At 47.6% G+C, this 27,316-nt stretch overlaps 1 protein-coding gene across 2 annotated transcripts; it reads left to right on the top strand.

Annotated features, from left to right (window-relative positions):
• On the top strand, window positions 1-27,104 carry CDR2L (cerebellar degeneration related protein 2 like). Of its 2 annotated transcripts, none has more exons than XM_032785070.2 (5): window positions 1-422; window positions 18,724-18,836; window positions 19,753-19,901; window positions 20,813-20,977; window positions 23,939-27,104. In XM_032785070.2, exons 1-5 carry the CDS (start codon window positions 344-346, stop codon window positions 24,822-24,824), a joined length of 1,392 nt encoding a protein of 463 aa, XP_032640961.1. In that variant the 5' UTR covers window positions 1-343; the 3' UTR covers window positions 24,825-27,104. The 2 variants fall into 2 exon arrangements, with proteins under 2 accessions (XP_032640961.1, XP_032640960.1); XM_032785069.2 differs by having other exon boundaries at window positions 20,813-21,010.
• The last annotated feature ends 212 nt before the right edge of the window (window positions 27,105-27,316 follow it).

The following is a 27,316-nucleotide window of genomic DNA, read 5'->3' as shown; positions in this document are numbered from 1 at the left end:
CAGAGAAGGTGATGCAAGAGCAGAGAGCGCGTTTGGAGCCTGGTACCAGCTGTAGCAGCTCAGTCCACAGGACAGCTGCATTGTCCCAGCCTCAGCTCTGCATCAGCGAGCAATACTGGCCAATCTCAGCCCTGCAGCCTGGCCCCTGGTCCCTACCCGCCTCCGCAAGCAGAGCTTTGATCCACGGGAGTGGACCCCCGCCGCCCCCGTTAGTCCTTAACCACCTCTGCTCTCGCTGCGGCAGTAGCCCGCTTCACCCTCCCAGCCTCTCGTGGGTTTACGGCAGTAGGGTTTTTTTATTTGGTTTTTAATGCTGCGTGTCCTTCTGGGCTGCGGGTGCTAAATGCTGAGCGCTGACAGGATGGAGGAGTTTCCAAGTGAGGAAGAGGAGCCTTGGTACGACCAGCAGGACCTGGAGCAGGGTAAGGAAAGGTTTGAACCCACATCCGAGACGGGGGGGCTTTGGGGAGCGCAGACATGCTGCAGAAGCGATAATGAGGAGGAAAGCAAATCCTCTTTCTAAGGGGAAAATAGTCTCTTCCCCACCACCCACACACCCCTCCTTATTTTCAAATCCCATCAACTCTGGTGCCTGTAAGATACCAGCATCGGGATGGAAATCTAAATGTAACCATCACCTATTTAATAGTGCATGGGAAGAGCCACTGTAAACTTCAAACCCTGGATATAGTGAGAGTCAAATACTGCTCCCTTACACTGATGTCAATCTGGTGGAACTCCATGCACTTCAGTGGAGTTATACTGGTGTCAGATTGGCAGGGGCAGAATCCAGGCCAGAAAGTTAAAAAACCTAGATGGGCTGTTTAAATTTTAGATAGATTAGATTAAATTAGAGGGAGTCAGGCAAGGTAGTTCAACCAAAAATCAGAAATGACTTATGCCAAATTGAGGACATATGGCAAATTTTCCAAAAGCTCCTGCAAGATGTAGGAGCCTACATGCAATAGGACTTAGGCTCCTGAGCCCTGTAGGCACTTCGGAAGATTTTACCCATCTGCCTCAAAGGCAGCAGAAAACTGGGGAGGGGGAGAAATAGCAGAAGTTTAAAAAAAAATCTAAATATTCACTTGTGAAGTTTTGTTTTAAAGTAACAGTCTGTGTTCATAATTCCACCTGAACATTCGCATTTGTTCCATCCAGTGTTCATCCTAAAGACTGGCGAGGGGGGTGGTTAGTGGCATTGTGTGTTTGGTGGTGGAAGGGGTTGTTTTTGCTTATCTTCATCTCTTGAGTCAAACTTCAGTAAATAAATGACTGGAAAAACTGCTCTCCCATTTCAGACCAAAGGCCCATGAATGAACTTAACTGGCTGTCTATGCTCAATGAAAATCAATGACACTAAAATAAGGTCCCCGTGTGATTTTTTGTGTGTTATATGCATAGATTTGGGTTTTTAAAAGTCAACTGTAAATAAGTAGTTGATAAGGTTGTCCAGCTGCATGTGTATTGCTAGTCACCCATAACTACAGTAGATGGTTGTTATGATCTAAAGTTTTCACAACTTCATCTGAAGGGCACAAACTGAGGAATTAACAATGAAGACAGAGCCCTCCCAGTCAGTTTCCAACTCTGCTTTCTCAGCTGCTGGAAGAGAAATATTGCTGGATAGCAGAACCTGTTTCACAAGATATGATGCCTGAACTAAACTGGGACCTGGGTGGCCTAGACTAGTCAACTGAATAAACATGATGGGTTCTTGAATATCCAGGATTCACTTTTAGTTGGGGGCTTCTTCCCATAGCTCCTAAGGGCCTTGCTATGAAACAGAAATGCAAACCAAAAAACAAAACTTAATGTAGGAAACTTAGAACAATGAGGGGCTTGTTTATTTTAGCCTTGTAACTGGCCTCTGTTTCATGAGTCAGCATTTCTAACGTAAAACATTTACAACACTAAAAGTATCTTAAAACCAGGTCAGATTCATATCTCCATCACTCTAGTGTAAATCCAGAGTAACTTTAATGACTCCAGACTTACACCCACGTAACTGAGATCAGAATCCAGCCCTCAGTTTTCAGGGGATGGAAGAAAACAATGTTCATTTAAAGGGTTTGTGGTCTCCTATGAAAGTGGGGGCTATATACAAATATTTATATCTAAGCTAGCTCTGAAGGGGAGTGTCAGAGAAACCCTTAATTTAAATCAATGAAATGGTACTGCAGGGTAATTACAACAGTAATTAATCTGCATGATGCACAAAACTCTTCAATAAGGACACTGCTATTACAGCATTTTTGTTACAGCTAAATAATGTATGGTCAAATCTTCAATGACAATATGCGGGTCATGGTGCTGTTAGTTCTTAGGAGGTGGCAGAGTGGAGGGGGAATAACTCAAGACAGAGTGAGATTATTAGGCATTATGTATGACTAAGAGGATCAGAATGCCAATGGCCCATGGGTCTCAGAGAAAAGGCAGTGCTTGGCAGACAGTGAGATGATAAAAGGATATTCTACAAGACCATTTATTTGAGCAAGGGATAGGAGGGCAAAAGGCAAACTAGTACAGGACGGGGGAGGCAGTTTGGATGAACCCGTTGGTTGCTGGGACTTTATCATGATTTAGCAGTGTCATCAAATATTTTTTACATTTATGCCGAAAACTGTTTGCTAAGCAACGGGCAGCTTAACTGGGAGCTCTGTGATGCTTATGTTTATTAACTACTTGGGTATCGGTAAGTGTGTAGCGTAAATCACAACTCTGGCGCTGGCCAAGCACATGCTTCTTTCCCAATATGCCCTATGGAGCCCTCAGCACTTAAAAAATGTTGCTGAAATCGTCTATTTTTTAAGAGAAAATAAAACCCCAATCATTTTCTTTCTGAAGCACCCTCGTAATTGCTAATTATCCACCAGGCACCATGGGGTTGCTAACATATAAAAAGATTCAGTCTCTATCCCTAAGGAGCTTGTAGCATGTGTGTAGTTCATACACAGACAAAACAGTTCTGATGCAGGAGTTAGCTGATTTCACTGCAGAATGGTCTAAGGGCATGTACTAAGGTCACCATCTCCCCTAGAGATGTAGATTTAAATTCCAGCCCTGAAATCTGACAGCTTGTAAAGTCCAGCACCAGCAGGGAGATGGACCAGAGGATCTAATTGGACTGTTTCATGCCTATGATTTGTCTCTGGAGATGCTTTTGTGTTTTGTTTTGTTTTTTGTGTTTTTTTAAGGCTATTCTGACACAATTTAAACAATGCTACTGATTTCTGGGTTGTGCCTCTCCAATTCCAGCAATGCTTCCTTCCATGTTGTCTTAACACGAACAACATTCCATAGGAGGATACAGGCACTATGAGCTCAGTTTAGCTACAGCATCATTTTCCATGGGCTGGGGAAAGGCATATTGGGGCAGGTATCTTGTGACTTTAAGAAAGGAATAAAACAGGAGTGTAGTGACAGTAAAGTCACAGAGAGAGGGGACAATGAGCCTTTCCCTAGCAGCTGGAATGTCCGTGCTGACAGAGCTCCAGCGAGTGAGGATGAGCTGGAATTAGAAAACCCAACCTGGAGAGAATAAGAGACACCTTTTCCGTTCATTAAAATAGCATTTGCACTAAAAACAAATGAACGCATTCAAAGTAAATTGCACTTGGATTCTAACTAAGTGGACACTGAATCCAGCAGCTCTTTCTACTCCTCTCCCAGGGTTCCTTCATCTTTCTTCTACAGACCTCCCAAACAAGTCCTTCTCTCTTTCATCCCTCTCCTTAGGCCTCAGAGTCCTGCATGTCCCCCAATGGACTCCTTGGTCATTTGCTCAGATCTATAGCCAAAAAGCACACAGTGCAGCTCAGGAAGAAGGCTGCAAAAGGTGACATTTGCACTCCTCTGATCCTGGGCCAGATCCCCCAATTGTCAATCAGAACCGCCTGGAAGCTGCTCTAAGTTATACCAGCTGCTAACAGTTTCAAGGGGCTAACACAGCAACAGGGGGCGTTGAGAGAAATTGAAGGAAGCCCTGGTCATAGTCCCTTTTCCTCAGACACATCTTCATGCTGGCAGCAGGAAGCGGGGTAGCACAGAAACCACTAAGCGAGATCTCTGCCACTCTACATCCCCCTACATTGGTGTGATCCTCTCATGGCCGGTTTTGCAGACCGTGCCATTCTGCACCAGTAGTGTGGTGCAAAGCAGCCTCACTACAGTGCGGAATCTGGGCCTTGCAGCTAGGGTGCCCAGATGTCCGGATTTTTATAGGGACAGTCCCAATATTTGGGGCTTTGTCTTATATACACACACCTATTTCCCCCCACCCCACCCCCGTCCCGATATTTCACACTTGCTGTCTGGTCACCCTATTTGCAGCTTCAACATCCTTGAGATCTCCAGGCCTAAGTATCCTGCCTTATTCCTCCCCTGGGCATTTGTACTGCTTATTACATTACATAAGCAGAATGAAAATGACACAAGGTGCTGAGCACTCACAGCTCCTATTGACTTACAGGGTTGAAAGTGCAGTCACAAGTGTTCAGCACCTCTAAAAATCAGGCCCTATATGTTGCCGTGGACCCAAAACATGGGATGTGTAGTAGGATTAGAGTCTGCATTAACTAACAACCACAGCGCCTGGTGTGCTTGGGAGACTCAGCCCTCAGTCTTCTAACATAGTCTACATTAAAACATGGTGGTCCATAAAGCTACAACTACCACTCAGTTCATCCAGAAATGAATTAGTCACTGCACTAGGGTGCACAGGATATCCCAGTTTCCATCTCTCCTGATGCAGCAACCCTGGCTGCACAGGGAGAGAAGTCACAATGATCACCTGATCTCCTGGATTGCAGTGGTTGTTTCCTCCAAAGCTGCACAGTTGGAAGGACCCAGGATCTCTCTTATTTATTTATGAATGTGACACTGAATGTGTCTTTGGGTAATGGAAAGTTTTCGGTGACTAATTGCTGAGCCACTTGGAAATAAGATGCTTAAAACAACAAGCACAGCACAGCAGACCGGATGGCCAGATAAGATGTGCAAAAGGGAGAATATTTAGCTCTGCATCCCAGCTGGGGAAGAATTGAGATTCTCCAAATCTGAAAAGTTCCCTGTATAAAAATCCCCAAATCAGCTGTAAAAGACAGGACAGTGAGGAGTAGGAGGACCCCATGTACAATCTATTTAGGAATCTCCTTTCATAATCTCACATAGAAGCTTCTTTCAACACCATCTGCTAAAATTCAGGCACATATTTCCAGATGTGGGAGGCAGTGGAATTAGAAGAGAGGAAAACCAGATGGATTCTGTGTCTCCAGCCCAGCTGACCGGAGGTATTTCTCCTTGGCTAGGCTGTGCCTGGAGGATTTGCTGTATGAATCCTAAAGGACATTCCAGCCATAGCAGTCCACATTATTGCTGGGTCTAGGAAAGTCCTAAGAGCAACCGACCATTTAGAAAACAGCCCAGTCAGTCTGATGCACCATTGTCACAACTTCGGTTCTTCATACTTTTCCTTGGTACCAGACAGAGTTGGCTGGTGACAGGGAGATGGATTTTATCCAGAGTGGCAGACTGAGGGGGAAACCACTCAGAGCAAGAAGGCAAAAGGCCTGATCTTGCTACAACTAAGGCAATGGGAGCTTCCAGCTTAACTTTCCACATGAGGTGGTGGGGATAAGGTCCCAAGTTAGAAATAAAGCAACCCAGTCCAGAAAAACTAGTTCTAATTACAATATTTAATTAATATTTAATATTAGTGTTAAGATGGGGGCTCAATCCTGCTAAGTGCTGAGTTCTCATCAGTGATCAGACCCTTTGGATATAATGGGACAGTTCTGCTTAACATGTTCTGGTGTGCACACCTCGCTCACGTAGTAGAGGCCACCAGCCTCCTTTGCTACCAGAGTTTTAAATGAAGAGGGGAAGGGGAAAGCAAGCTCCCCCATCTCCCTTTGGAAGCTCCTAAGCAGCTTTCTGACCAGTGGGACTTAATGCAGCTTTGTGACGGCAAGGAATGCATCTTTCTGCTAGAGCTGCGCTGCCCTTTAGACACACACAGAAAATCTACACAGCCCAGGGCTTTAAGGCAATGTGCAGTAGCAATGTGCAGTCTCTTCTCAAACCCAAGCAACTTGCCGGGCTTAGCTGCAGAAGCTGGTGTTATATTTGCTCTTTCATCCGTACACCTCATTTCCTGGAAAATGTTCTGGAGGAAAAAGAGCTCAGGGTCTCAAATTTCTGATCCTTGGACCTAGAGCAATTGTTCTGTTGTTGTTGTTTTAAAGTAAATTTAGTTTTTGTAAAAAGTGCTGGCCGATAGTCCTAGAGACTGAATTCCTCTGTGCATCTACGAAATAGGTCAGATCTCCAATGGTATAAATCAGCACACTTCCACTGACTTCAGTGAAGCTGTACCAATTTGTACCAGTCAGGGATCTCACCTGCAGGGTACAGGATGGCCATTAACAGTGCAAGCTTTCCCTAGCCCTGATAACATTCCTCGTCCTAGGAGTGAGAGCGTTCAGTCTCCAAGCCCATTCTGTCGTCTTTGACCTCTCTCTGCCAGTTACGGCAATATTGTTATCGTAGGTGTCATGTGGTACTGTTACACATAGTCTTCCAAGTTCTTTTTCTAAGTATGCAAACAAATGTTCAGTCATGGGAAGACATGCTTGGTTGTTGTTAGCTTGAAGTTAGCCAAGGGTCTCTGTAGAGGCAGTGGTCCTTGGAGGTAGAGCTTGTGCAAGCTGCAGAGGAATTTGCTCTATGCCTTGGGGACTGGTTAGAGTTAGTTCTTGAAGCAGAGCTGCTCCCTGGGCATTGGTGTTGGGCAGAGACTCCTGAAAGAAGGTATTGCCCTGCATGTCGTTTGTGTCAACCTCTGTTCCAGGACTGGGAAGCCAAACAGCAAGTCCCAGACATCTGCCACCACAAGGGACAATAATATTGGAAGAAGGGGCAACAATATTTTTCCTTATGTGGATGCTTGTCTCACAGTTGCAGAGCTAGCTTCACTTCTGTAGTCTCAGTGCACCCCTTCAGGTTTCTGGCCTTGTGCTTTCATCTGTCAGAGTGAAATCCCATGATCCTCCTGCTCCTAGACTGGGTGCTTAACTACTGTAACGCATGTACCAGCCATGATTACTCAACACGTGTGACTGGCCTTGGGCGCCTCTGGTTCTTCCCTTTGGGAGCTGTGATCAGCAGTGAATACAGAGACCCAAAACAGCATTCTCAAAACAAAGTATTGTTTAATCTTAACTGTAGAAACACAGCACAAACAGTCCTTTGTCTTAATTTTTCAGGACTTTGGATCCTCCCTGTGGTTACAACCAGGGACCCCTTGCCCACACCCTTGATGAACTGGTCCACTGAGCTCAGCAGGGTGTCAAAGGCGACACTTCAAAGAGGCTGGCTCTAGCATTGTCCCTGGGGGGGTGGAAATGGGTGGCTATCTGAAGCCACTGTCCTCTTTCCTGCATATGCACAGTTAACCTCTTCTTGAATTAACCCCTTTATTCACACTATAACCCTTTCTTACAACAATCAGACTTGACCCGAGGAAGAGCTCTGTGTAGCTCAAAAGCTTGTTGGTCTCACCAACAGACGTTGGTCCAATAAAAGATACAACCTCCCCCACCTTGTCTCCCAATATCCTGGGACCAACACAGCTACAACAAGACTGCATACAACAGTCCGACAAACATATACAATTCATACATTATTAGAGGCAGCTCCAAACCCATCACAGCTTGTTCACCAAGAACTGGAGTGAGATCACTAATTCATTTCATGTAGGTCACTCAATCACGTCCAGCTGATAATGACTTTCAGATACTAATTGCTAGGCTGTATTTGAACTAACAATCTAGAGCAGTGGTTTTCAACCTGTGGTCGAACACCACAGAGGCTATGTCTAAGGGGTCTGCGAAAGGTTGTCATTACCACAGAACAGTGGGTTTCAACCTGTGGTCTGCAGACTTCGGGAGGGGAGGGGCGGGGGAGAAGCGGGGTCTGCAGACTACATCTAAGATTTCCAAAGCGGTATTTACCTCCACTCAAAATTGTTTAGGGGTCCGCAAATAAAAAAAGGTTGTAAAGCATTGATCTAGAGGGAAATGGCTTTATAGCTTATTCCCTACCCCTGAAGCAACTTATGCTAGAAGGATTGTGCATGGCCTGAGTTGGGAGGCACAGATTCAACTGTAGGTAAGGGACCCTCAAGCCCAGCCAAAAGAGGGGGAGATTCTGGCCATATACCCCCTGTATCATCTTTTCCTCTACTGGCCACTGACTGCCACTTTGGACTAATGGGACTTCTAGACATTGAATATGTGGCTGTGAAAAGACAGAGAACAAAGGAAATAAATGACAGGCAAGAAAGTGGTGAGGATGTGTGTACTGTTTCTTTAAAACTAAAGCAAGAAGCCAGGCAGGAGCAGTACTGGGGGAAATTCTAGGCAGATGCTCTCCGGTGTAGCAGAGAGATAAAGTAAGGTAGGGATAATTCTGTTTTCCTTATTCTTCTGTTAAAGTTCTTTGTTCAGTGCTAAAAGAAAGCGACTCTTTCTATACACCGTCATCATATGACAGAGAACACGGGGCAATCGGAGGCAGAAGTATTGGTAGGTAGGTGGTTTCCAAGCTTGCCACATCTGAAGGACTGCTGCTGGAATAGCATGGGTATCAGTGTGGTCACTCATCAAGAGGCCAGCCACTAACTGCTCTGCATCCATTGTCCCCTCCCGCCAGGATGCTGCTCAGAGGCATGGAGCCAACTCTTGCTGAATAAATAGAAGGCAAAGACAATAGGGCTGGTGGCGATGGCCCAGGAGAGCCGGATGCACCGAAAGACATCAAATCAATGTAATAAGAAGTAGAAGGGAAGGAAGAACGTACAAGATACTTGCACAGACAACCAGAGGCACAAGCACATTAGGGGCATGAATCTCTTTTAAAACCAGTGCAGCTCCATTGGCTTCCTGACTTACACCAGGGTAAAGGAGAGGAGACTCAGACTGTCACCGGGTGGCTGGCCCCAGTAAATGAAGCCGGTCCAGCTCCCCTGTGCCAGAGCAGGTGGTTCCATTTGACCAGTTAAGAGGATGGAGCAGCACTTGGGGGTACCAGAAGGTCAGAGAATCAGAGCAGACTGGTTCAGTCAGGAAGGGCAGGTGAGAGCTGCCAGAGAGCAGGGGAGTGTAGGAGTCCCAGAGGGAGGCATAAAGTGGTTTCTGGCTGGCATCCCCAAGCCCATGAGCCAAGGCTGGAGAGGGTGAAAGGCAGGGGAGTTGCAGAGGTGCTTACCCTCAGTCATCTCCAGGGATGGACAGCTGGACCCATAGGAATGATGAGAGGGCCGGGGGGAGGGATACTCCCCTGGAAAGGATGCTCCCAGCAAAGCGGTTGTGGGGGTTCCCACTGGAAAGAGCAGGGTTGTGCTCCAGTTCGAAGGGCTGGAGGGGCTGTGCTGGTCCAGGGACAGGAAAAGACAGACAGAGTTGGGGCTGTGCTGGGGAGCGCTGAGAGGTGCCAGCTGCAATGGAGAGCAGCAGTGTGGTGAGGGACAACAGGGCTATATTTGATGCTGGGGCTGTGAGGCTTTTGTTATGATTTATATGCACAGGGGCCATTTGCCCTAAGACAGACTGTTGGACTATTTCTGGGGACACTGAGGCAGGTGCACTTGTCACATGGCAGCTTGCCACAGGAAGGTGCTCCAGGCCAGGCCACCTTCTCACACAGACCCTTAGTAGTTTACACAGAGGTGCTTGTCCCTGAAGAATTTGTCAATGGGCAGCAAATTTTATCAGCTGATCTGGCTAGGGAAGCTTCTTCTGCTTTCACTGTAGAGCTGCCTGGGGGAGGACATTGCACAGGAAAGTTTCAGCATCCTCTTATCTCCTGGGCAGCTGAGGCTTTTTATTTCTTTATGAAACTTTTATGATATGTGCCCGATAATGGAGAGTCAACGTGACCAATCGCTGAGCCATTTTGAAACCACTGTGCCTAAAAGACAAACACAGGCGAGAGGCTGTGACAAAGCAGCTGTTCAGACAAGAGGTGGAAAATGGCACAGAAATGCACTGCTCCCATTGGAATCAGTGCAAAACACAGGGTGCCTTCTGCAGGAGCAGGATTAGGCCCACTTTATATACGTGTGTGTACACAGGCACTCACAAAGAGAGAGAGAAAATCCCTGTGATAGGTTAGTGTTCCAAAGTGACCCCTGCCAGGAAAGTCTACACCTGTGACCATTCAGAGGGGAATTTCTTCATGGGGTAGAAGAGAAGAGAGAGATGCTAATGGAGGGACAAAAGAAGCTATTTCTCTTATTCATTAGCAAAAAGAGAGAGATGGGGAAGAGGGAAGGAATATAAAGAAGGAGGGTTAGATTGCAAGAGAGTGAGAGCAACAGATGCTGGAAAAGTTGGAGGGGGCAGATTCACTCAAGCTGCCACAGCGAGGTACAAATTATACTTCTCTGGGCCAGTCTTGCCCCTGTGCCCTGGGAAGGTAGGTTGGGGTTTTCCACTGGGTGGAGGATGGCAGCTTAGGGTCTGTCTGCACTACACGCACTACAGCAGCACAGTGACAGAAGGGTTTTTCCCATTGCCCTCGTAAATCCACCCCAGGGGCATAGGCCAGCTTAACGCTGTCTCTCAGGGTGGTGAATTGTTCACAGCCCTGAGCGAAGGAGCTAGGACAACCCAAGTTTTAGATGCAGACCAGGCCTTAGTTTGTGGCTGGGGCTCTATAGTAGCCTGTCACACACAGACTCTGAAGCTCCTGGCATTGGCCACTGTTGGAAGACAGGATATTGGGCTACATGGACCAATGGTCTGACCCAGCATGGCTGTTCTTATGTTCAGGCCCCTGATCCAGCACATGCTCCAGCTGCCCAAGCCATGCTCCAACCCCAGCCAGCTGCTCACTGTGTGGGCTGCACTAGCTCCCACTCCTGCACCACCACAACTTCTCCCTCCATGGATTTTCCACTGCCAACGGCCTCTGCCATGGAGGCTGGTGGATAGCGGAATCCAGCCCAGTATTGGAGAGGGAAGGAAGTGAGGCCAAGAAAGGACAAAGAAAAGGAATGACAAAAGCAAGAAAAAGTCCCAGCAAATCTCATTAGATCAGCAATGACATCCATATGCATCATGGTTGTTCATGATCATTATAACCCATTTGAGATGAAGGAGGGAAGTCAGGGGGAGCTGGCTCTGCCTCTGGTGGATTTAATGACTAGAGGGGTCAGAACACTTCCATTTTGCAGAGACTTATCAGTTCCCACGAGGTTTTTATTGGGGGGCGGAAGATTGTGCACTCATGCGTGCAGCCTGGTAGTTATGGTGATGTGGGATGAAAACCTCTGCTCTAAATCAGGCAGAGCAAGGACTTCATCCTGGATCTATATATATCACACACACACACCCCTCTTCTCAAATCAAAAAGCTCTCGGTTTGACCAAAAAAAACCCCAGACATTTCATTTTCACAGACACCAAAGGTTTTGGTTTCATTCCAATGCAAAACTAAACCAAATCTCAAAACCTCAAAAGTTGCCATGGAACAGAACGTCCTCAAGCCATGCCCCTCTCCTGCCACTACTCTACCTGTCCCTGCCATCCCTGCCTCAGTTATTTTGGCTTTGAAATGTGCAGATTGCACCACATATTACACCTATTTAAGAAGCAGTTCCCCAGTGAGAGGCACCTTAATCACCCTCCCACTACAAGAGCTTTATCCACCCCAGTACACATGCTGCAGATTATTTAGCATCTTGCAAATTGCTGTCAGCTGGAGCTTGTTCTCTCTGTACTCTGGCGAGTTCCATTGTTAAGGTTTCTTGAGAGCTCTAACCGCTTAATGTACAGACTCACTGCATTGCCGGTGGTGGAGCAGTGACCATGGTAATACAATATGCAAAGCCTCACTTGAGCTGATCCTCATTGCAATGGGCCCAGAATTCACAAACCCCCACTAAAATCTTTGGGGCAGATCCCCTGTTACTGTAAATCAGGGCAGTTCTACTTATTCAGATTTAAAATGATAGAGAGACTTCTCCAAGGCTCTTGGCACCTTAACATTGTTAATTATGCAGTAATTACAATGAAATTCAATCTCAGCAACATTCAAATCATCCGTGCCAACTACCACCTTCAGCAACTAGGTTGCTGATCCTCAGCCTTCTCCAGAGACGTTCTCAAGCAGATGCCTTTTGCAGCGTGCCTGGAAAAAAATCACCAACTTTGGCCTATTTCAGACCAAGGTGGAGAGCAAATTCCAGAGTCCCAGAGCCCTCTCAGCTAGATGTTCCCTCTCCCTTATATCAAGAGGATCCAGCTCAAGTGCCCTAGGTGACTGTAGCTGTGGCCGCATGGCACAGGGAGAAAGCCGATACCAGGTCATAGGACCTTACGCTCCACCTGGAGACCAATGAGTGCACTTAAATCAGTGAAGCAACACCAGTTTACACCAGCTGAGGATCAGCCCTTTGATCCCTGTTGTAATTGACTAGACTTCAGCATAATTCCATGATGGATGAATCTGGCTCATTACAACAAGCAGCGGAGGGTCTGGGTGCGGGGTTGGGGTGGTTAAAGCTGCCAAGCACCTGCTCCTCCCTTTGGCTTCCATTAGAATTGCAGGTGACTAGCCCCGCTGAAAATCAGGCAATTATTACGTAGGGGCTGCTTTTTGTAGTCTAAATAGCTCAATTATCTAAATGTGAAGAGAAAAAAAAAATCAGAACTACCTGCTCTGTATGACAGGATCATATCCTCCTGAGTAAGGCCATATGAATAAGGAACCCTGCAGAGTTAAAGGATCACAATGCTAGCAGCAGGGAGCAGGTAAAACAAACATCAGACCCCAAATCCCCCAAACAAACCAAGGTATTTTCAGATGGTGAAGGAAAATACCCCTCGGGGTTGGCCTCTGCACCGGAGTCTGTGTTCCACAGACTCAGCCTGGGGGGGAGGGCAACAGTGACATTAAGTCACCCTTGTGCCCTCTCCATCAGGGGTTGCGCTATGCAGGCTGGTGCAGCAGCTAGTATACAGCAGAGCAGCCAAGAGATGCTCAATTCTATTTCATGGCAACCCTTATATGCTGGCGAAAAACGTGTCTTTGGCTATGCCAGGATACCTGTCTGAAAGAGCCACCTGGGAATGCCCCAGACATACAGTCTGATCCACCACCCATTGAAGTCAGTGGAAAGACTCCCACTGCCTGAAGGAGGCTCACTGGGGGTTTTCCCCATGAGGCATAAGGCCAGCAGCATACCCTGACACTGCCCTGTCTTTCAGATCCCAGGATAGGCGTACCCTAAGCATGTGGCTAGAGCTATCCTGGGCCGCTGCAATAGCCTTGGAGTAGTTTTAACTTATCCCAGAGACTGGAACATTCCCCAGCTGCCTCCTGAATCCAAGAGGGTGCAGATTAAAAAGGCAGCAGTGAGCTACCTTTCTTTCTTGCCCTGAGTTCAGCTTAGCAGCCCCTCAGAATCAGAGCCCTTCTCCCCTGCCCAGTCCCTCCACTCATCTAGCCCTGGCCGCCTCTCTGCCACTCCACACAACCTGATCATTGTTAATGCCAGAGTTTTCTCCTCTGCATCTCTCGGCATCTGCACTAACCTTCCTGCATCTCCCAACCCCAGAGCAAAGCACACCTTCCCTCCCGGGGCTCTTATATCAGTGTAACAGTCTCGGCTACTGATGCCTATTTAACTCTGTAGCTGTATCACCTAGGTCTCTGGTGGGGCCAAAGGAGGCCTGCAGAATGAAGCTGTGCTGTGCGAACTGCAAAGCCCATTACCGAGGGCAGGAGCACCTTACGCCTTGTCCACCCTACACAGTTTTGTCAACCAAAGTCAGCTTTTGTCTGAAATGCTCCTACTGTCGATGCAATTCCCCTGCTATGCCAACATAATAAAAGCACCTCAGCGAGAAGCACAGGGCTTATGTTGGTGTAGTTAGGGTGAGTTCTTCACATCAGCTGTTGGCGGGAGCCATGAAATTCACAAGAAAGCCGACTCTCAGGCTGCTGCCCGGTCTCTGCTCCAAGACAGGCTGCCACCTGGGCTCCCTAGTCAGAGCCCTGGTGCCCTTGGGGTCCTGACTCCCTGCTGGGAGCACAGCAGCTGACTGGACTCCCAGTGCGGATCTCCCCACCAAAGGCAAGCAACCCCGGCCTGCTTCCCCTCCACTCCTAGTCCAGAGCGTGGAGGGGATAATCCTGGGGGGCAGCTGGGCTCCTGGTGTGGAGATGCATGGAGCTGAGAGCCCTGGCTCTCAGTCCTCACACTGCCCCTTGTCAATCGGTGGAAGTGCTCCCGGTGAGGGCGCGCACCTCCGACAGAAGGAGGGTAACAGGGACATCGGCCACTGCAGTAATTAATATGGTGGCTGTAAGTCAACCTAGCATAGGTCGACTTATCTTGGTAGTGTAGACAGAGCCTTAGTTTGTATCTGGATTGTTGCACCATAATTCACACTTGCTGAAGGGGTGAATTATCTCGCACTGTGTGTGTGCAGAAGGGGAGTGGAGGTAGGTTTCAGCATAACATCTAAATCAAGGAGATGGCCACAACTGTTCTACTAAATCCTTGTGTAACACTCTAACCACTCCTGAATGATCTGTGGGCAAAAATACAACAGGCAGCAGTTTCCAAGGTCTCAGCAGCTAAGAAAAAGGGAATGTGGCATCTGAGTTCTGCTGAGCAGGAATCACGCTTGGCCATAGGTCCTGCTGGGACCCATGTGAAGTAAGATATCAGGGAGCTGCCTACGCACATCCATGTGCCCACAACGTCTCTTAGTGAGAGGGAAGAGCCAATCAAGAGACCAACTGAAGTGGGTGAGAGGAGATCCAGATGTGAGAAGAACTAGAGACGAGACAATACGGCCAATGGCATTGCAGCTGGTGGGCTGCATTTGTGTAGGGTCCCTGGATGGCGGAGGACTATAGGGTTGAGTCAGGTTACAAGTACCAGAGCAGATGATCCTCCTCTTTCCTGCCTTGCGTCTCTTGGTCTCTTACCCACTCTCTTGGACCCTTACCCACTCTCTTGGACCCTTACCCACGCTCTTTTAAAAAAAACGGGGGGAGGAGGGGAGATGACACTTTTCTGCCTCTGAGCTGTAGAATCTCTTTACACCTCTCCCCAGACACTGCCTGTTTTCTAGTTCAATTATTGCTGACAGGGTCCTTTAAAATTATGATGCAGGATCCTGTGTGGCCTAATCCACTTAACTCAACCCCAGCTGATTAAATTGGATGCCATATGGTGGGAAAGAGCTGACGTAATCCCGCACAGAGGGGTAGTCTCTTGCCTCATTACCCGGAGCGCAGCGTGGACGCCTCTCTCCAGGTTTCTCTGTGCTGGGGGTGCCTTCCTTGCCAACCAGATTGGGCTGGACAGGAGGAGATTTGCAACATGTCTATGATTGGCAAAAATACATGATCTGGGGAGGGATGGGGGATTGTCAACGGAAAATGCGGTTAACCACAACCCAAGCAGCTGAAGGAGAAGCAATTCTCTCCAGCACAGCTGGAGTCTAATATACCATTCCCCTGTCTCTGTCAGGCATTCGGTCCCCTGAGAGCACTTTGGAAATTGGGGGCTGTTCCGTGGCTAAAGGAAGGTGAAGGTCGTCTATGTACCAGTAGTTGTGCCGATATATTGATTACAGTCATTCCAATGATTGCAGCCCTCAGACCTGGTCACTCTGATAGTCATTAAAAGGTCAGATCTCAGACTAACCCTCACAGAACAGTCCATGGCTGGAGAGTAGATTTGCAGGGAAAAGGGAGAAGGATGTGATTGCCAGCCAACCAGTACAGGACAAAATCCAGAGAGCTAGCCCTGTCTATAAGTTGAGATCTCTCAGCACAACCAGCCAAGGTGCATTGCCATTTGCCACATACACTCAAACACTCTTCCCACATAGGCTCCATTATGTCTACAGATAAAAATCAGAAAGTGCCAGAACTAATTAGTAACAATAAAATAATACCTTGCATCATCAGTGGAGCATCATTCCTCTGAAGATCCCCTATCAAGTGGTAGATATAATCCCCATTTTGCAGATGGGGAATCTGAGAGGTTAAGTGACTTTCCCTAAGTCATATGGCAAGACAGTGGCAGAGGTGGGAATACAACCCAGGAGTCTTGACTCCCAGGCCATGTCTTCAGTACAAAATTACATCAACCTAACTTACGTGGGCACACTGCCACTGCAGTTATTAAATCGCTTGTGTATGCGCACGCTTGGCTCCTTGCGTTGGCAGTGTGCATCCCTCACCAGGAACGCTGGTATTGATTGTATTGTCAGGGTGGGGCATTGTGGGATGGCTCCGGAAAGCCAGCAACAGTCAACGTAAGCAACGCAGTGTCTACACTGACATAGCATCGACTTAATTACATTGACCGTGACTCTACGCCACTCAGGGTGGGCGTTACTAAATCGGCATAGAGAGGCACTTATGTTGATGGGAGCCAAGTTTAAGTACAGAAAGTTCCACAACGCACGGCAGCTTACATTGACCTAACCACATAGTGTGAACCAGACCTCCACCCCCTGCTCTAACAATTAAATATCACTACCTCCTAATCAACTGCCAAGTCAAATTAACCTCTGGAAGAAGCTGCAAATGCTTTAGGCCACAGCATAGCTATCCTGAAATTCATCCTACATTTGGTTATTTAGGGGCCAGAATGGGTGTTGTAATGTACTGGGGAAATACTAGCGTATCGGGCCCACTTTCTCATATTCACAGCAGGATTGCCAAGCCCAAGCATTCTAAAATCATGAGCCAGGCCCCTTCAAAAAAAAATCATGAGACTTTAAAAATAATAAACTGTGAAGTTCATCTTATTTCCTTTCTGATTCTGGAGCCTGTAGGGTCTACATTTTCAAGGTTTTCTTTTCAACCATGAGGGTTAGCAATTCACTTTTTTAAAAATGAAAGCTGAGAATCTCGCATAATCACATGACTCCAGGAGCTGGGGCTTTAAGAAAAACCACCAATTATTGTGAGACTCACAGAAATATTATGAGAGTTGGCAACACTGCGTTACCAGGCTGAAAGGCAAAGAAGATTGTTTTTATTTACCAAGGGGAGGCTGCACGGGCAAAGGGAAGAACAGAGAGCATGTGAGTGACCTGGAGACATTGCAGAGTTACTAGCCCTATTTGGGGAACTGCAGATGCCAGTGAGTAAATTCACTGTCCTGATTGTAGCGTATTAGACGCAGCCCTGCCAGCACAAGGTCTAAATCCCATGGAAGCTGGATGCAATTCCATAAGAGCTAATCACAGGTAAGGCATTTGGAACAGGAACTCGCTAATTCCATTGTGAAAGCTGAGCCTAAGAGCAGGAGGGGATGCGGGGGGAGAGCTACAGGGGCTCTGATCTCTCTCTCCTACCATGGTAACAGACTCCAGCAGTGAGCACCCAGAGGGACTTCTCATTAAAGCGCCCGGACAGCAAGCAGAGAGGGTGGGAATCAATTAGCACCTCAGCGCCAGCACTGTCCCCTCTGCATCCTGCCAGGGAGGGATGATTGGGACAGCTACCCCTGCTGCTCTCCCAGGGACTAGGGGAGAGAGGCTCTCCTGGAAAGACAGGCAGACTCAGGAGCTAGCCAAGTGTCTGAATCACATGCCTGGAGGATGAAGAACTTGGGAACTAGTTAAGTGGCCAAATGCCAATTTGCCCTCCAGGCAGCCACTCCACACCGCCGCCTCCGATGCCCATAGACAGACGTACGGTGCCATGACAGACAGTGACAGAGCCAGCTGTGCGGAGGCTGATGGAAGAGACTGTGTGGTCTCCCCCAGGCTGCAGGCAGCTTTTATTACTCATGTCACACTATTCAGGGGCAACGGATGCTGGGGGAGGGCTAGCCACTCCCTTAAGTGGAGAAAAAAATATCTACTGAGGATTCTCCCTCCCTCCCCCACACCAAGGACTTCCAGGTGCTTTACACACTACGGGTTCAACTCTAAGAGGTGCGGAGCACCCCAATTCTCATTGACCTCACCAGTGAGAGTGGAAGGCACTCAACATCTTGTGAGATTAGCCCTTACAGGCTCCTTGCGCCATCCTGAGCCCTGCTACAGTCATTCTATTAGGGCACAAAGAGGCCATCTAGCTGGCTTAAATAGCCAAATGGGGAGTCCCTTGATGTATGGGGACTCCAGGAGTGGCATAAAACCTGTATAGCTGGCAAGACACAACCCCCTTGCATCAAGGTGAGGAGACATGGCCAAAGTCTCCTGTGCTCCAGTTCTCTCCAGCTGTTAGACCGACCCCTTAGGGCCATTGCAGGTAGGATGTAGTTTAGAACAGCCTCAAGGTTGCCCTATATTACATCAGGGGCTGAGCTGGCCCCTTTGCAATTGGGTGAAGCAGAAGATTGAGCGCTGATTCAGGACTCTAGGCCTGGCCCCTGTATACATACAGCCCCCCTGAAATGCAGCCAACATTTGGAAAATGGAGAACAGCAGACAACCAACCAACAGTGCATGGCACCACGGTGAGGGGAGGAAAATCGTAGTCTCAGGAGGGAACCAGGCAAACCACAACTATTACCAACGGTGCCATAGCATCCAGGCAGAGAAGACAGGAACTTGGTTTTCAAGGTCTTGTCTGAACAACCCACACCTCAGCAGCTCTACCCAGTTGCCCTGCTGGTATTTAGACCTATGGTTCCAGGGAGCCCCAGTCTCAGCAATTTTTCCCTTTTACTTTTCAGACCTGCACTTGGCAGCCGAACTGGGGAAGACGTTGCTGGAGCGTAATAAAGAGCTGGAGGATTCGCTGCAACAGATGTATGCAACCAATGAGGAGCAAGTGCAGGAGATAGAGGTACAGATACTGCCTAAGCCCCAGGATAACTCCCTGCTGCTGCTGTCATCTGAGGGGCTTAGCTGTGAGAAAGCAGGGGACATTTTAGCCGCCTCACTGCAGCCAATGGGAGCTGCTAGGCTGTTAAGAGAGTGGAGGGATGTGCTGAGAGGGGGAGGGGAGTTAAAGCCACATATGGAAGGGACTGAACCAGTGGTGGATTAAGTCCTAATAGAGCAGATCAGCCAGTCTGGGCTTCATACTCAGAGGGTCCCTCTGCCCTCCCAATTGGGAGCCTCTGTTTTGGTTGGCTCTAGGTTGTGTTCAGCCTTATTCTTCCCCTGAGCCAGACTCCAAACTGATTTCTGTTCAGAACGTTGTAGAAAAGGGTGCGATCATTCCAGTGCCTGCCTGCCTGCCTGCCTGATTCCAGTTATCAGTGACCGTATTTAGTAGCCATCTGAGCGTGGAGCCCCATGGTGTTACGCACTGCACTAATGCAGAATAAGAGACTGTCCCTGCCCCAAAGACAAGACAGATGCAGGGCGGGGGAAAGGGAGAGGACACACAAGAGCGAACAATGCAATGACTACAAATGAATAGATTCCACAGTCCCTCACCCTACCCCACAGGTGGAGAAGAAGCATTTTAATAGCAGCACATCACTGGTCTTTGGCCAGCAGGGGTCATTGCAGATACTCAGAGAATAGCGTTTGAGAGGCTAGGGAAGAGTGGGGATAACTTGGTTCCTTTAGGCAGATGAACCAAAAGCATGAACTTCCCTGGAAGTCAGTGGACAGTGAGAGATCTCAGTATCCTGTACGATCGAGTCCCTTGATGACAAAGTGAAAAGGGAGGTGGTTCAGGGATGGGCTTTGTGCACAAGCACAGGTCTTGGATTGCCTCACATTTCACAGACTCCTGAATTTTTTTGCAGTACCTCACGAAACAGCTGGAGATGTTGCGCCAGATGAACGACCAGCATGCTAAGGTCTATGAGCAGCTGGATCTCACAGCACGGGACCTGGAGCTGGCTAATCAGAAGCTTGTGCTGGAGAGCAAGACATCCCAGCAGAAGATACAATGGTAATGCTCCCCACTGCTTGTGCTGGATTCCTTAGGTCAGCGATCTGATTGGTAGCCAGGGGACCAGGGTGTGGTAAGGTGCTTTGCCTTGTAGGGCAGATGACTGGCAGTCCTGAACAAGAACAGATGAGTGTTTGGAAAACACCTTGAGTTCCTTATTCCCTGAACTACAGGCGTAGAGGCTCTAAAGGAGAATAATGCCCACCAGTCAGTACTAGGATACTAGTTCCACCTCTGGAGCAGCCCAGACTAGGTTATTCCCTGCCAGGTAACACCAGTTTATCAATAACATTTTTCCTTCTAAAAGGAGACCCTGACCAAGGTCAGTCCTTGGGAACACCAGATTGTTACACTGTGTCTTCTACAACACCATGTCTTTTAAAAATGGCTACACATGCAGAAAGCTTTAGTGTCACAGCTCTATTTACTGTATGACAAATTGAACTCACAACTGGCGTAGAAACCATCCCTGGCCAGTCTCTGCCTTTTATTTCCATGGGAGAAAGAGGAGAAGGAATAAACTCGCCATCATCCTACTTTCATCTTTTAAATGCTGAAATATCCTAGGATTGAGCAAATTTCCAGGAGGTTATCATTCTAGCCAATTGATTCAAGAATAGAATCCCAAATGATTGCACTCGTCTGCCACCTCCACCTGCCCCCTCCACACATAGGCACCCCTCATCTAAATCAAGAGAGAAAACACTCGGGCAGAATTTGTCACAGGTAGAAGTGCACCCAAAATTTCCCCTGTCTAGGACTTTGGTCTATGCAAGGAATGCAGGATCTGCCCTCAGAGGAGTGCACTCTTCCCCTACAGCGAGAGGGATTCTTAACAAGACCTTTGGCAGATTGGCGCCTAAACTTCCTTGTTGCCTCGCCTCACTTCTCTTTCTCTCTGACCCTGGCAGCCTGACAGAGACGATCGAGGGGCTGCAGAACCAAGTGGAGGAGCTGCAGAAGCAGGTGGAGGAGCTGCGGAGCTTAGAGCAGCTGCGCATACGGCGGGAGAAAAGGGAGCGGCGCCGAACCATTCATACCTTCCCCTGCCTCAAGGAGCTGTGCTTGAGCCCCAGGTATCACCATGAAGCCAGGAAAGGGAAAGGCAGGTGCGGAGACTATGGGAATATCAGCGAGGTCCTAGGAATTAGCAAATACTCCTTTGCCTTAGTTACCCTGGACTATATGTGGAGCACGTTTCCCATTAAAACTGGCATTTCTGCTGAGAGGGGAAGGGGAAAACCAGCAGCACGAGATGGGGGCAGGTTTTATTCCTATCTACCCCAGTCCATTAGAGTAGCACAAGTCAGGGAACACTGGATATGACTCTAAAAAAAGGGACAGTAACACAGGATTTGCCATTTACCATCAGTTTAGTATCTCATCTCTGCAACTGAGCCCAATATGTGATGCCTGAGAGGAAGGCGAGCCCCACCCCCAGGCAATGCACACAGTTGTACAGTTCTGTAGTTGGTAGGTTCCTTCCTGGTCACTATATTAGTTGATGCCTTGAATCATGAGATTGATTACCCCTTTGGGAGGTGGGGGCCTCATACACCCTGTTATGAAATGGAGCTGCACCGAGGGAAGGAAAGGAGGTGCCCAGCCCAAGTGGAAAGGCCTGGAATGGTTTCACCTTTCTCAGGCACGCTGCTTCCTGAGTGCTATAGAGAAACACGTTAGGTAGCAGGGCTGGATCTACATCCAAAAAGCTGTAGCCAGTATTCCCCCACGATGATTCTCCCACCGTCTAGTGCACAGCGGGGGCAAAGCCTTACCCCGACAGGCTCCCTGGTGAGGCAGCTGACACAGCCAGCACCTCCCTATCAACTGCACCCAGACATATGACGTAGAGGAGTGTGAAATCCTGCATCCTCTCCTTCTGCCGCAGCTACAATAGAGCAGCCATGGGTTTTACATGCATGTTACTGCTATTTATTTGTATTGTAGTAGCACCCAGGAGCCCAATCATGAACCAGGCCCCTATTGTGCTAGATGCTGTACAAACATATATGTTGTTATTGTTCATCCCTCCCTGTCTAAAATCCAGCCACGGTAGTAATTCATTGAGCTCCTGGGGACATTTCTTGCTCAGCTTCCTATGTGATGGAATCTTCTCTAACTAGAGAATCAATAAACCTGTTATCCTATAGGAAAGCATTGCACTGCCAGGGGATACAAATGCACGGCATTCTACTGGAGCAATGAAGGGGATGTTACAAGGGCATAATCTACCTCCAGGCAAAGTCTACTCAATATCCATGTGGTTGTTTTTCCACCATGCCCCTGTAGTACTTTACCCAGATTGCCTCACTGCACAGTTTGGCTTTTAAATTTGCATTTGGTTTGCAGGTCACTCTGACCTACAGTAATTAGGAAATCTGTTCAATACACCCCATCACCATCCAAGCCCTAGAGGGGAAGGAATGGTATTTTATCCTTTCCAATCTGTTCTAACTCGAGTGTTTATTGGAGTGGAGAAGGAAAACAGATTTCCTGACTGCTATGGGGGAGAATATTTCATGTGGTTTGCATGATATAGAAGCACTGGAAGAGAGCTTACTCCAGCAAGAGTCTTTTTCCATTACCCTCATTTTATAAACCTCCTCCTACTCTTTCTGGAGAGCTGGCACTTCCTGGACACAGAACAGCACAATCAAGTTTTGTTTGTTTGTTTTTCAGGGAGGGGTTAAGCTCAGAGGCTGCAACACACATTCCACAATTTTACTACTTTGTTGTTTTAGGCAACACAGTTTTTCAGGGCAGGTTCTCCCACTTTTGTCCTCCCTTGGCGGGCAAAGCCAAATGCCTGAAGAGCACAGATTCCCACAGCAGCAGTTTACAACGTTAGCCTTTGGCACAAGGTGAAGGGGAGATGGACTGTAGGTTCCTAGTGCACTACATTTGTGTAGACTTTATTCCCATTATTGCCAATTCCTCTTCTCCCTCCAATCCTAGGTGCCACTAGTGCTTTGTCTTCATTTCAAACAGAGGGGGTGGGAACGGACTAAGACACTTCCCTGCTGACTAGGCCAGGTGATGTTCAATCACTACCAGAGAGTGGGAGGTGGGCAAATACTCCTAACGCAAGGTGACTAGCATTTGGCTCACATCCCCTGTCACTCATGTTGCCAAAAGCGAAGGCCTTATCTGCATGAGAAAGTTGCAGTGGTTTAACTAACGGAATGATTTAGTTTAACCGGCACAGGGGTCGGAATCAATCTCAAAGCCAGTTTAAGTTAAATTGAGATGACTCTCATACAGACAAGGTCCAAGCATCCAAGTCAGAAAAGTGCAGCACCAACTGGCAATCCTGTCAGAAATCTTAGTGACTGAATATGGATCATAGAGGGTGAACAGTCTTCTCACCCCTATCAATGGTTCTCCAGGACAGAGTGGAGGCATGTGGGAGGGGCAGAATGGGGAAGCTAACACGGCCAGTGCTTGAGCTATACCTAGTCTGTATATAGGGGGACAAGTTCCATCTCCAGTGTTCTTGGGCAGGTAGCATTTCACCAGATCCTTTGCAAAGTAACACAGTTATAAGGGAGAACTCCCAGCTGCTGAATCCATGATACAGGTTTCCATGTGAAGGAAAAGAATAAGGTAGCCTGGGTAGGATACTGGAGTGGGAGTCTGAAGTTCTGGGTTCTGTTCCCATCTCTACTACTGACCTATATGTGACCTTGCGCAAGTCACTTCCTTTCTGTGTCTCTCATTTCCCCTTCCACTCTTTTGTCTCTCATATAATTAGACTGTAAACTCTCTGGGGCAGGGGCTGTCTTTCATGTTTATGTACAGTACCTGGCACAATGGAGACCCAATCTTGATTGTGGCCTCTAGGCATAACAGTAATACAAATAATAACGAAGCACCCACAAACCAAATCTTATGTGTTTACACCAGTGTCTACCCAGGGTAGCTCCTCCATGGACTTCAGTGAAATTACTGGTGTAACTGAGAGGAGAATTTGGCTCCAGTATCCTTAAGGGATCATTATTTTGTCAATAACTCACTACAGTCTCCCTCTGCCACAGGTCTGAAGATGCGTTCCAGGTCCACAGCTCTTCAATGGAGCTCAACCAAAACCCTATGGAGAGGGAGAACGAGCGTCTCCAGGCCATGGTGAATTCCCTTAGGTCCCAGGTCAACCAGGAGAAGCAGCGGAAGGAAAGGGTGGAGCGCGAATACACTGCCGTCATCCAGGAGTACTCAGACCTCGAGCAACGGGTGTGCGAGATGGAGAGCTGCAAACTGCGCATCAAGGAACTGGAGGCTGAGCTCATGGAGCTACAGCAGATGAAACAAGTCAAGAAGTATCTTCTTAGCAGAGAAGACAACCTATCTGAAGCACTTCTGGAGCCATTAAACAATGCCCCCGAAGCAGATTACATCGACCTCTCAGAGGAAGACGGGAGTAAAACTCACAGTGCATCCATGACAGCGTCCCCAAATCACCCCGTCCGGAAAAGCTGCAGCGACACTGCCCTCAATGCCATCGTGGCCAAGGACGCTGTGAGCCGGCACGAAGGCAACTACACACTGCACGCCAACAACGTGCGCAAGCGGGGCATGTCAATCCTGAGGGAGGTGGATGAGCAGTACCACGCCCTGCTGGAGAAGTACGAAGAGCTCCTCAGCAAGTGCCGGCAGCACAAGGACAGTGTGTGCCACACCGGAGTCCAGACCTCCCGCCCTATCTCTCGTGACAGCTCCTTCAGGGACTTCCGGGGAGAGGGTCATGAGCTGGAAGAGCGGAAGACAATAGAGAAGAGCCTTAGCAAACACGTGGAGGCTGTGGACAAGCGGCTGGAGCAGAGTCAGCCAGAGTACAAGGCCCTTTTCAAGGAGATCTTCTCACGCATCCAGAAGACAAAAGCCGACATCAATGCCACCAAGGTGAAAAACAAGTCTAGCAAATGAATCCCACCGCCATGGTGTTTCTTTTGCTCCCACATGCAACCTCAACAACCAGCTCTTCTCTTTTGCTCCAGGAAATATTGAGTGGCCCTGCTGCCTTCAGGCCTCTCACTTTGTTTTCTTGTGTAGGAAGGGGGCCTACACGGCTCAAGGGCAAGAAAGTGCCATGAAGACTCAAGTCACTTTTGTAAGTTAGTGCTCCAAGTGAACCCAGCTGCCAGGGTTTCTGAACCTGCTGGAAAAGCTGTATATTGTAGTTCTAGATTGTTTCAGAAACTTTACAATGAATTCCTGCATGTATTGCTACAGCAGCCAGAAATCACAAACACCGGAAACCAACCAACTACCCACCCTTTCAGCTTCTCCTCCAGCTACTGTGTTTGATTATCTGCAGGCAAATGCTTGGATCTCCTGCAGTGTCCTGGAATAGCATAGGTGCAGTGTTACAAAAAAGCCATCAGAACTTCCAGAGACTGCTTCAAAACACTCAGCCCTTCTCTCTCTCTTTGGTTTACTGCAAAGGACCCACAATTGTACCTGAGACACTTTAGTTTGACCTTTCTGTTCCACAAAGGGCCGTATGTTCTTCCTATTTAAGCCATTCTCTTATCAGCCAGGTTTTTCAGAGATTTACAACGCAAACTCATTGCAACTGGAAAAACTTGAAGAGAAATGTAGAACTGGTTACTGTTATGTCTTCATCAGCCTCCCCGGATGAGTCAGTCTTAGGATTTTAAGCATATAAGATATCCTTCTTTTACACTCCAGGTGAATCACAGTCTAGTTGAATTCATCTAATGGTTGAAACTGATGACCAGGGCTTTCCCAGAAGCCGAACAAGAAGTACTGTTACTGGTTCAGAGAGATACCCCATATCTCTAGGTTTGGGTATTGGTCCTCTGTGCCTTGCTATTCAAGAGATCATCATTGCCTCTCCTAGCAAGCTCTCAAAATATGACTTGTCTGGGTTTGCAAAGACAGATTAGTAGTGACTCACCCGTGGAGGGATAACAACAAAGCACCACATTCTTAAAGTGTTAAGAGCAGTGATTACCAACAACAGTATTTACCACACTGTCCCCAGACCTTCATCGTTAATACACCTGACTGAGCTGACAGACAGCATTTTCTGCTGACAATAATCCAAGCGCGCACGCGCGCACACACATACCCTCCCCAATCTCAGGAATCACCAGTATCCATTTCTCAGAAACCAAGAGTGGGCCTTGTTTGGTCAGACATTTGTATGTGGCATCTTGCAGGGCTCATGAATATATGCAGATAAACAGCATTTCACTAGAGCTTCAGATACAGACCCAGAGTGCTCAGCTGCAAGGGAGGATCCTGACAGTTGGTATAAGTTACTGAAGTTATAAATTACTGAACAGTATTCAACATGCATTTAAGGAAACTTTGGGCTGGACTCTGATTTCATTTACACCAGCTTAAATCCCAAAGTCTGTTTTTCTGGAGTTACAATGGTATAAACGAGATCAGAATCTGGCTTTTGGTTATTTTTTAGCATAATATATCTAATTTTCTTTTTTTTTCCCCTCTCCCTTGTCTTATTCTCCGAATTCAGGACCTGACCCCGTGAGAAGCCAACCGCCCTCCACTCCCACTGAAATTAGTGAGGATTGAGGGTGCTCAGAACTTTGCAGGATCAGTCCCTCTGCCCTTTCTTTTCAAAAAGCTGCCATCATGGCAGTTTGCAAAGGTGCAATCTCGAAACCATCACCACTGCTGCCTCTTAGATTGGCCTGCCAGAGGGGCCCAGTTCTACAAATACCCTCCCCCTTCCTGACCAATGCCAAAAGCTTCTCTCTTGCACCCTTGACATTTTCAGATGGCCAGTGGCCCCAAACTCTAAGTATTAGGAGCCATACACATGATTGTGGCTACCAGTCTGGTAACCGTATGGAGAACCTTCATGCCTTATTTATTTATAATGGAAAGCAGTTGTTAAAAAAAAAAAAAGGATGCATCAAGTAGATTTTCTCAGAGAATTCATCATGCTCTTTGTTGCCACTGTCATGATACTTGGTGTGTTGATTATTAATGTTCCTTTACCTAAATCTTTATACTAGGGGACTTTTGAACCTTTGTCTGTTCTAAAGTCATCTGTTTGTTGCATCAGTGTGAAGGGGATTCCCTATCACTTTCAGTTTCAAACACTGTAAAGTATGAACCAGCATCTGAGTTTAAGTGTACATCAGATAAATATATTTAAAAATGCTTTATTCTCTTCCTAAATAAAAAGAAACCCCGGTATTCTGAAAGCTGAAACTTCCTTTGTGGCTGTTTCTGATTCCAAGAATATCAAGTAGTGCTGTTTCTTTGATTTCTGGCGTGATGTAAGGCAAGAAAATGCTTTAGGCTCCTTGGGAGAAATCGGAGAGAATGCAGCAGAGTGAATATACAGCTACAGTTATTTATATAACATACATTTCATGTATTTGGGTTATCATCACCAACCACATCATGAAAATGCACCG

Source organism: Chelonoidis abingdonii, chromosome 13, assembly GCF_003597395.2.
Source record: "Chelonoidis abingdonii isolate Lonesome George chromosome 13, CheloAbing_2.0, whole genome shotgun sequence".
NCBI lineage: Eukaryota > Metazoa > Chordata > Testudines > Testudinidae > Chelonoidis > Chelonoidis abingdonii.
The sequence above is the reverse complement of the archived record's forward strand: the minus strand, read 5'-3'. Positions and strand labels throughout refer to the sequence as shown.